This window comes from Hyperolius riggenbachi, chromosome 3, assembly GCF_040937935.1.
Source record: "Hyperolius riggenbachi isolate aHypRig1 chromosome 3, aHypRig1.pri, whole genome shotgun sequence".
In the NCBI taxonomy this organism is placed as follows: domain Eukaryota; kingdom Metazoa; phylum Chordata; class Amphibia; order Anura; family Hyperoliidae; genus Hyperolius; species Hyperolius riggenbachi.
In genome coordinates this window covers 32,523,212-32,534,754 of record NC_090648.1, presented here as the reverse complement: position 1 = coordinate 32,534,754, position 11,543 = coordinate 32,523,212, and the positions used below count along the sequence as shown (strand labels likewise).

General features: G+C 47.6%; 1 protein-coding gene across 1 annotated transcript in view; it reads left to right on the top strand.

The window, feature by feature from the left end:
* The first annotated feature begins 469 nt into the window (after positions 1-469).
* Positions 470-11,543, top strand: part of LOC137562526 (very-long-chain 3-oxoacyl-CoA reductase-B-like) — a 36,294-nt gene continuing 25,220 nt past the window's right edge. Inside the window, exons 1-4 of the mRNA XM_068273940.1 lie at positions 470-721; positions 3,932-3,978; positions 4,054-4,129; positions 4,890-5,000. Coding sequence (XP_068130041.1) covers positions 565-721; positions 3,932-3,978; positions 4,054-4,129; positions 4,890-5,000 — 391 coding nt within the window. The 5' untranslated portion in view covers positions 470-564. The remainder of the gene's footprint in view (positions 722-3,931; positions 3,979-4,053; positions 4,130-4,889; positions 5,001-11,543) is intronic.

Here is an 11,543-nt window from a genome sequence, read left to right as displayed (position 1 = left end):
CCAGCCTATGCCTCGGCCAGGCCCTGGCAGGGGGTGCTGGGTAAGTGTATGAATGCTGGGATAATAAGCGGTGGGAGGGGCCAGTGGCGAGGAGGTAGTCTCAAGACGTGTTTGCAGGCTGTGGGAGGAGCCAGGGGAGGAGGGCGTGTCGGGAACTGCATGCAGGCAGTGGTAATGCGCTGTGGGAGGGGCTAGTGGGGAGGAGGAAGAGGGAGTCTGGCGTATGAAGGCTGGGATAATAAACTGTAGGCGGGGCCAGGGGCGAGAAGGGAGTCTCGGGGTGAGTTTGCAGGCTGTGGTAATGAGCTCTGGGAGGAGCCAGGGGAGGAGGGAGTGTCGGGAAGTGTGTGAAGGCTGTGGTAGTGAGCTGTGGGAGGTGCCAGCGGCGAAGACGGCATGTCGGGAAGTGTGTGACGGCTGCGGTAATGAGCTGTGGGAGGGGCCAGAGGAGGAGGGCGTGTCGGGAAGTGTATGCAGGCTGTGGTAGTGACTGAGCTGTAGGAGGGGCCAGTGTCACATTAGTCAGTGCAAGTGCCGTGACAGTGGCCGGACACCTGAGAGAGGATGGACTGTGTGCTGCACCCGGGGCTCACCCTGCTGGGGTACCTGGCTCTGTCCTACCTGCTCCTCACCCAGCTCTACAAACTGCTTAGGGGGGTCCGAGTCCACATCCTGTCCCGCTGGTGGAGGAAGGACCTCCGGGAGTACGGAGGCTGGGCAGGTAAGTGTCTCTACACCACTGTCACTTACCTGCACTGTATTGCTATGCATAGAGAAATCATGTGCTTTACACTACAGTGCACTGTAACTAATCTGTCCACACAGAGCAAACTGCTACAATAGGCATAGATTGTAGTTTTTAGTTAAAGGGAATCCAAAGTCAGAAAAAAAGCAGTTTAAAGAGGAACTCCAGTGAAAATAACGTAATAAAAAAAGTGCTTCATTTTTACAATAATTATGTGTAAATGATTTAGGCTGTGATCATTTATTGTATTTACAGTGACAAGAGTTTAGTTAGAGTGATAGTAGCGTATCGGTAAGATGACTGATTTCCAACTATCGGTATTACACAGTGCCCAATAGCAGAATATCGGTAATTTATCGGCTTCTTCTGACAACTAAATGACAGAGGTGCACATATGATCTTCCCCTGAGCACGTATGATCCGCCCCTGCGCACATGTGCACGTATGATCCGCCCCTGCGCACATGAGCACGTATGATCCGCCCCTGCGCACATGAGCACGTATGATCTGTCCATCTGCAGGTATGATACGCCCCCGCGCACATGTGCACGTATGATCCGCACGTATGATCTGCCCTTGCGCACATGTGCACGTATGATCTGTCCATCTGCAGGTATGATCCGCCCCTGCGCACATGTGCAGGTATGATCCGCCCCTGCGCACATGTGCAGGTATGGTCCGCCCCTGCGAACATGTGCAGGTATGGTCCGCCCCTGCGCACATGTGCAGGTATGGTCCGCCCCTGCGCACATGTGCAGGTATGGTCCGCCCCTGCGCACATGTGCAGGTATGGTCCGCCCCTGCGCACATGTGCAGGTATGGTCCGCCCCTGCGCACATGTGCACGTATGATCCGCCCCTGCGCACATGAGCACGTATGATCTGTCCATCTGCAGGTATGATCCGCCCCTGCGCACATGTGCACGTATGATCCGCCCCTGCGCACATGTGCACGTATGGTCCGCCCCTGCGCACATGTGCACGTATGATCCGCCCCTGCGCACATGAGCACGTTTGATCCGCCCCTGCGCACATGAGCACGTATGATCTGTCCATCTGCAGGTAGGATCCGCCCTGCGCACATGTGCATGTATGGTCCGCCCCTGCGCACATGTGCACGTATGGTCCGCCCCTGCGCACATGTGCACGTATGGTCCGCCCCTGCGCACATGTGCACGTATGGTCCGCCCCTGCGCACATGTGCACGTATGGTCCGCCCCTGCGCACATGTGCACGTATGGTCCGCCCCTGCGCACATGTGCACGTATGGTCCGCCCCTGCGCACATGTGCACGTATGGTCCGCCCCTGCGCACATGTGCACGTATGGTCCGACCCTGCGCACATGTGCACGTATGGTCCACCCCTGCGCACATGTGCACGTATGGTCCGCCCCTGCGCACATGTGCACGTATGGTCCGCCCCTGTGCACATGTGCACGTATGGTCCGCCCCTGCGCACATGTGCACGTATAGTCCGCCCCTGCGCACATGTGCACGTATGGTCTGCCCCTGCGCACATGTGCACATATGATCTGCCCCTGCGCACATGTGCACATATGATCCGCCCCTGCGCACATGCTCATGTATGATCTGCCCCTGCGCACGTATGATCCACCCATGTGCACGTATGATCCACCCCTGTGCACATGTGCATGTATGATGCGCACATGTGCACGTATGATCCGCCCCTGCACACATGTGCACGTATGGTCCGCCCCTGCGCACATGTGCACGTATGGTCCACCCCTGCGCACATGTGCACGTATGGTCCACCCCTGCGCACATGTGCACGTATGGTCCACCCCTGCGCACATGTGCACGTATGGTCCGCACATGTGCACTTATGATCCGCCACTGCGCACATGTTCACGTATGATCTGCCCCTGCGCATATGTGCACGTATGATCCACCCATGTGCACGTATGGTCCGCCCCTGCGCACATGTGCACGTATGGTCCGCCCCTGCGCACATGTGCACGTATGGTCCGCCCCTGCGCACATGTGCACGTATGGTCCGCCCCTGTGCACATGTGCACGTATGGTCCGCCCCTGTGCACATGTGCACGTATGGTCCGCCCCAGCGCACATGTGCACGTATGATCCGCCCATGCACAGTAGCCGCTTGTGCACAGAGGGAAAAAAAATCTACGAGCGGCTTCATACTACAACAAACTCGGCCATGGGGAGTATGGCCGTAATCCTACACACATTGGAGTGTAGCCAAGGTAGCACGTCTGATAGGCCATTGTCAGCTATGTTCAGAGGGTCCCAGCTCAGAAATGGTGAGCAGGGCTGGGCAGAGGCGAGCGAGGCTCCAGCCTCAGGGCGCAGTGTAGGAGGGGGCACACAACTCACTCAGCTATCATTCCCTTGTTGTGTTTGAAGCAGAGAGAAATCAGAAAAGGGAATACATGGCAGTGACTGCAAGCCAAATAACTAGATATTAAGGTGTGTGTGTGTGTGTGGGGTGGGCGGCCCTTCGGGCACCTCTTAGTCTAATAGCAATCAGTGTGTGACGGCTGGGGTGGGAGGAATGCGGGGGGAGGGGCGCACTTTGGTGTCTCAGCCTTGAGTGCTGGAGGACCTCGTCCCAGTTTTGAAGGGGAGGTCAAGGAGGATGGGAGAAGCCTTACCCTTTTTCTCTAGAAAGGTGCAATTTATATTGCCCCCCACCACCACCTTACCCAGTAAGAGCGACAGTGAGGTTTTAGAGCAGGGGTGTGCAAATCTGTGGGCCACAAAGGAGCTGGACCAGTATAGCTAGCCGATGTGGACCCCTTCTTCCCTGCTACTGTACGCCAAATGCGCCCCTAGTCCGAGTCAGCCTCCAGTTAAGAAGATGATGACACTGCCACCTCAAGTACAGGTAGACAGGTGTGCCCCCAGAATTAAAGGTCAACTGAAGTAAGATGGCTATGGAGGCTGCCATATTTATTTCCTTTTAAGCAGTACCAGTTTCCTGGCTGCCCTGCTGCTCCTTTGCCTCTAATACTTTCAGCCATAGACCCTGAACAAGCATGCAGCAGATCAAACGTTTCTCACATTGTCAGATCTGTGCCCCCAGTATTAAATATCCCTCCCCCAGTATTAGGTAGGTCGCATGACTGGGTTAGAGTCTAGAAGAAATAATAATTTATGAATCCAGATGTTCCTCAGAATAATAAACCTTCTTTTGTCTTCCCTTTAGTGGTCACAGGAGCGACAGATGGAATAGGAAAATCCTACGCCCATGAGGTAAGGTTACACAACTGGCATGAGCTATACCTCTGACCTCTCTTCACCCCATAACACACACTCTCTCTTCCACAGCTGGCCAAGAGGGGATTCAACGTAGTCATCCTCAGTCGGACTTTGGAAAAGCTTCAGAAAGTTGCAAAGGAGATCGGTATGCCCTACTTGTGGTTTTATAATAGTCCTCCCTACTATAATGAATTCACTACTACAGGTTCACAGCCCCTCTAAATGCAGTATATGCACCCCGGTGTACTCTAACTGTGTCGTGGCCATGGCAAAAAGACTGAGTCTGGAAAAGTGATTGGTGGTGTGTACGGTATGTATGTCCCAGATTGCTCTCATCTGCTTTGCCAATTTGATCCACTCCAGGATTTGGTTTCTACCCTGAGACAGGTGCTCAAGTCTGCAAAAGGTGTTAATAACAGGATTTGACTGTTTTATCTGAGAGGACTACTCAGTTGGAAAATAAAACCCCAATTAACCAAGCATAGTGTGGTCTGATCTGGTGGAGCACACATGCTCTGTGCTAGGCTGTAAAGGTATTGATATTTAAGGTTCCCATACACTTTTCAATTTTTCTCTGATCAAATCTGCTAAAAATTAATGCCCCAATGTGCCGCCCAGAATAATTCGATTTTGTTTGAAAATCGATTAGTCACATAGACAAAGTGCTTTGCTCTGTTCGGTACATTTTTGATAGATATCGTGCTGAAATCTATTTAGTGTTGAAAAAGACTGCCATATTTAAGTTGTTTCGTTTAGGACAAGCAATTAGAGAGGATTTCCCCGGGTTAAAGTCCAATAATCGCCCATCCAGTGCCAACGTTTTGGCGTTTGTGGATTACGGAACTCTGCCTCCAAAGTTGTATTGAATTTTGCCTGTCACAGAAGTCAAATCTTTATCTCCACAGAGCAACAAAGTGGGCGTAAGGTCAAGATCATCCAAGCAGATTTCACAGGAGGAGCCGAAATCTACCCCAAGATAGAGGAGGCCCTAAAAGACCTGGACATTGGAATTCTGGGTACTAATATTCTGTAAGGTGACTTGATATTATCAGTAAGGGATCAGACAGCACTGGGATCTATAATGTAGAGAGGTGACTGGATATTATTATCAGGAAGGGATCAGACAGTGGTGGGATCTATAATGTAGAGAGGTGACTGGATATTATTATCAGGACAGGATCAGACAGTGCTGGGATCTATAATGTAGAGGTGACTGGATATTATTATCAGGACAGGATCAGACAGTGCTGGGATCTATAATGTAGAGAGGTGACTGGATATTAGCAGGACGGGATCAGACAGCGCTGGGATCTATAATGTAGAGAGGTGACTGGATATTATCAGGAAGGGATCAGACAGCACTGGGATCTATAATGTAGAGAGGTGACTGGATATTATCAGGAAGGGATCAGACAGCACTGGGATCTATAATGTAGAGAGGTGACTGGATATTATCAGGAAGGGATCAGACAGCACTGGGATCTATAATGTAGAGAGGTGACTGGATATTATCAGGAAGGGATCAGACAGCGCTGGGATCTATAATGTAGAGAGGTGACTGGATATTATCAGGAAGGGATCAGACAGCGCTGGTATCTATAATGTAGAGAGGTGACTGGATATTATCAGGAAGGGATCAGACAGTGCTGGTATCTATAATGTAGAGAGGTGACTGGATATTATCAGGAAGGGATCAGACAGCGCTGGTATCTATAATGTAGAGAGGTGACTGGATATTATCAGGAAGGGATCAGACAGTGCTGGTATCTATAATGTAGAGAGGTGACTGGATATTATCAGGATGGGATCAGACAGTGCTGGGATCTATAATGTAGAGAGGTGACTGGATATTATCAGGAAGGGATCAGACAGCGCTGGTATCTATAATGTAGAGAGGTGACTGGATATTATCAGGAAGGGATCAGACAGTGCTGGTATCTATAATGTAGAGAGGTGACTGTATATTATCAGGACAGGATCAGACAGTGCTGGGATCTATAATGTAGAGAGGTGACTGGATATTATCAGGAAGGGATCAGACAGCGCTGGTATCTATAATGTAGAGAGGTGACTGGATATTATCAGGAAGGGATCAGACAGTGCTGGTATCTATAATGTAGAGAGGTGACTGGATATTATCAGGATGGGATCAGACAGCGCTGGGATCTATAATGTAGAAAGGTGACTGGATATTATCAGGACAGGATCAGACAGCGCTGGGATCTATAATGTAGAAAGGTGACTGGATATTATCAGGACAGGATCAGACAGTGCTGGGATCTATAATGTAGAGAGGTGACTGGATATTATTATTAGGATGGGATCAGACAGTGCTGGGATCTATAATGTAGAGAGGTGACTGGATATTATCAGGACAAGATCAGACAGTGCTGGGATCTATAATGTAGAGAGGTGACTGGATATTATCAGGATGGGATCAGACAGAGCTGGGATCTATAATGTAGAGAGGTGACTGGATATTATTATTAGGATGGGATCAGACAGTGCTGGGATCTATAATGTAGAGAGGTGACTGGATATTATCAGGACAGGATCAGACAGCACTGGGATCTATAATGTAGAGAGGTGACTGGATATTATCAGGATGGGATCAGACAGCGCTGGGATCTATAATGTAGAGAGGTGACTGGATATTATCAGGATGGGATCAGACAGTGCTGGAATCTATAATGTAGAGAGGTGACTGGATATTATCAGGATGGGATCAGACAGTGCTGGGATCTATAATGTAGAGAGGTGACTGGATATTATCAGGAAGGGATCAGACAGTGCTGGGATCTATAATGTAGAGAGGTGACTGGATATTATCAGGATGGGATCAGACAGCGCTGGGATCTATAATGTAGAGAGGTGACTGGATATTATCAGGACGGGATCAGACAGCGCTGGGATCTATAATGTAGAGAGGTGACTGGATATTATCAGGATGGGATCAGACAGCGCTGGGATCTATAATGTAGAGAGGTGACTGGATATTATCAGGATGGGATCAGACAGCGCTGGGATCTATAATGTAGAGAGGTGACTGGATATTATCAGGATGGGATCAGACAGTGCTGGGATCTATAATGTAGAGAGGTGACTGGATATTATCAGGATGGGATCAGACAGTGCTGGGATCTATAATGTAGAGAGGTGACTGGATATTATCAGGACAGGATCAGACAGTGCTGGGATCTATAATGTAGAGAGGTGACTGGATATTATTATCAGGACGGGATCAGACAGTGCTGAGATCTATAATGTAGAGAGGTGACTGGATATTATTATCAGGACAGGATCAGACAGCACTGTGATCTATAATGTAGAGAGGTGACTGGATATTATTATCAGGACAGGATCAGACAGCACTGGGATCTATAATGTAGAGAGGTGACTGGATATTATCAGGATGGGATCAGACAGCACTGGGATCTATAATGTAGAGAGGTGACTGGATATTATCAGGACAGGATCAGACAGAGCTGGGATCTATAATGTAGAGAGGTGACTGGATATTATCAGGATGGGATCAGACAGCGCTGGGATCTATAATGTAGAGAGGTGACTGGATATTATCAGGACAGGATCAGACAGCTCTGGGATCTATAATGTAGAGAGGTGACTGGAAATTATTATCAGGATGGGATCAGACAGCGCTGGGATCTATAATGTAGAGAGGTGACTGGATATTATCAGGACGGGATCAGACAGCGCTGGGATCTATAATGTAGAGAGGTGACTGGATATTATCAGGATGGGATCAGACAGCGCTGGGATCTATAATGTAGAGAGGTGACTGGATATTATTATCAGGAAGGGATCAGACAGCACTGGGATCTATAATGTAGAGAGGGGACTGGATATTATTATCAGGAAGGGATCAGACAGCACTGGGATCTATAATGTAGAGAGGTGACAGGATATTATTATCAGGACAGGATCAGACAGTGCTGGGATCTATAATGTAGAGAGGGGACTGGATATTATTATCAGGAAGGGATCAGACAGCACTGGGATCTATAATGTAGAGAGGTGACAGGATATTATTATCAGGACAGGATCAGACAGTGCTGGGATCTATAATGTACAGAGGTGACTGGATATTATTATCAGGACAGGATCAGACAGCACTGGGATCTATAATGTAGAGAGGTGACTGGATATTATTATCAGGACAGGATCAGACAGCACTGGGATCTATAATGTAGAGAGGTGACTGGATATTATCAGGATGGGATCAGACAGCACTGGGATCTATAATGTAGAGAGGTGACTGGATATTATCAGGACAGGATCAGACAGAGCTGGGATCTATAATGTAGAGAGGTGACTGGATATTATCAGGATGGGATCAGACAGCGCTGGGATCTATAATGTAGAGAGGTGACTGGATATTATCAGGACAGGATCAGACAGCTCTGGGATCTATAATGTAGAGAGGTGACTGGATATTATTATCAGGATGGGATCAGACAGCACTGGGATCTATAATGTAGAGAGGTGACTGGATATTATCAGGACAGGATCAGACAGCGCTGGGATCTATAATGTAGAGAGGTGACTGGATATTATCAGGACGGGATCAGACAGTGCTGGGATCTATAATGTAGAGAGGGGACTGGATATTATCAGGACGGGATCAGACAGCACTGGGATCTATAATGTAGAGAGGTGACTGGATGATATCAGGACAGGATCAGACAGTTCTGGGATCTATAATGTAGAGAGGTGACTGGAAATTATTATCAGGATGGGATCAGACAGCGCTGGGATCTATAATGTAGAGAGGTGACTGGATATTATCAGGATGGGATCAGACAGCGCTGGGATCTATAATGTAGAGAGGTGACTGGATATTATCAGGATGGGATCAGACAGCGCTGGGATCTATAATGTAGAGAGGTGACTGGATATTATCAGGACGGGATCAGACTGCGCTGGGATCTATAATGTAGAGAGGTGACTGGATATTATTATCAGGAAGGGATCAGACAGCACTGGGATCTATAATGTAGAGAGGGGACTGGATATTATTATCAGGAAGGGATCAGACAGCACTGGGATCTATAATGTAGAGAGGTGACAGGATATTATTATCAGGACAGGATCAGACAGTGCTGGGATCTATAATGTAGAGAGGGGACTGGATATTATTATCAGGAAGGGATCAGACAGCACTGGGATCTATAATGTAGAGAGGTGACAGGATATTATTATCAGGACAGGATCAGACAGTGCTGGGATCTATAATGTACAGAGGTGACTGGATATTATCAGGATGGGATCAGACAGTGCTGGGATCTATAATGTAGAGAGGTGACTGGATATTATCAGGAAGGGATCAGACAGTGCTGGTATCTATAATGTAGAGAGGTGACTGGATATTATCAGGATGGGATCAGACAGCGCTGGGATCTATAATGTAGAAAGGTGACTGGATATTATCAGGACAGGATCAGACAGCGCTGGGATCTATAATGTAGAAAGGTGACTGGATATTATCAGGACAGGATCAGACAGTGCTGGGATCTATAATGTAGAGAGGTGACTGGATATTATTATTAGGATGGGATCAGACAGTGCTGGGATCTATAATGTAGAGAGGTGACTGGATATTATCAGGACAAGATCAGACAGTGCTGGGATCTATAATGTAGAGAGGTGACTGGATATTATCAGGATGGGATCAGACAGAGCTGGGATCTATAATGTAGAGAGGTGACTGGATATTATTATTAGGATGGGATCAGACAGTGCTGGGATCTATAATGTAGAGAGGTGACTGGATATTATCAGGACAGGATCAGACAGCACTGGGATCTATAATGTAGAGAGGTGACTGGATATTATCAGGATGGGATCAGACAGCGCTGGGATCTATAATGTAGAGAGGTGACTGGATATTATCAGGATGGGATCAGACAGTGCTGGAATCTATAATGTAGAGAGGTGACTGGATATTATCAGGATGGGATCAGACAGTGCTGGGATCTATAATGTAGAGAGGTGACTGGATATTATCAGGAAGGGATCAGACAGTGCTGGGATCTATAATGTAGAGAGGTGACTGGATATTATCAGGATGGGATCAGACAGCGCTGGGATCTATAATGTAGAGAGGTGACTGGATATTATCAGGACGGGATCAGACAGCGCTGGGATCTATAATGTAGAGAGGTGACTGGATATTATCAGGATGGGATCAGACAGCGCTGGGATCTATAATGTAGAGAGGTGACTGGATATTATCAGGATGGGATCAGACAGCGCTGGGATCTATAATGTAGAGAGGTGACTGGATATTATCAGGATGGGATCAGACAGTGCTGGGATCTATAATGTAGAGAGGTGACTGGATATTATCAGGATGGGATCAGACAGTGCTGGGATCTATAATGTAGAGAGGTGACTGGATATTATCAGGACAGGATCAGACAGTGCTGGGATCTATAATGTAGAGAGGTGACTGGATATTATTATCAGGACGGGATCAGACAGTGCTGAGATCTATAATGTAGAGAGGTGACTGGATATTATTATCAGGACAGGATCAGACAGCACTGGGATCTATAATGTAGAGAGGTGACTGGATATTATTATCAGGACGGGATCAGACAGAGCTGGGATCTATAATGTAGAGAGGTGACTGGATATTATCAGGATGGGATCAGACAGCGCTGGGATCTATAATGTAGAGAGGTGACTGGATATTATCAGGACAGGATCAGACAGCTCTGGGATCTATAATGTAGAGAGGTGACTGGAAATTATTATCAGGATGGGATCAGACAGCGCTGGGATCTATAATGTAGAGAGGTGACTGGATATTATCAGGACGGGATCAGACAGCGCTGGGATCTATAATGTAGAGAGGTGACTGGATATTATCAGGATGGGATCAGACAGCGCTGGGATCTATAATGTAGAGAGGTGACTGGATATTATCAGGACGGGATCAGACTGCGCTGGGATCTATAATGTAGAGAGGTGACTGGATATTATTATCAGGAAGGGATCAGACAGCACTGGGATCTATAATGTAGAGAGGGGACTGGATATTATTATCAGGAAGGGATCAGACAGCACTGGGATCTATAATGTAGAGAGGTGACAGGATATTATTATCAGGACAGGATCAGACAGTGCTGGGATCTATAATGTAGAGAGGGGACTGGATATTATTATCAGGAAGGGATCAGACAGCACTGGGATCTATAATGTAGAGAGGTGACAGGATATTATTATCAGGACAGGATCAGACAGTGCTGGGATCTATAATGTACAGAGGTGACTGGATATTATTATCAGGACAGGATCAGACAGCACTGGGATCTATAATGTAGAGAGGTGACTGGATATTATTATCAGGACAGGATCAGACAGCACTGGGATCTATAATGTAGAGAGGTGACTGGATATTATCAGGATGGGATCAGACAGCACTGGGATCTATAATGTAGAGAGGTGACTGGATATTATCAGGACAGGATCAGACAGAGCTGGGATCTATAATGTAGAGAGGTGACTGGATATTATCAGGATGGGATCAGACAGCG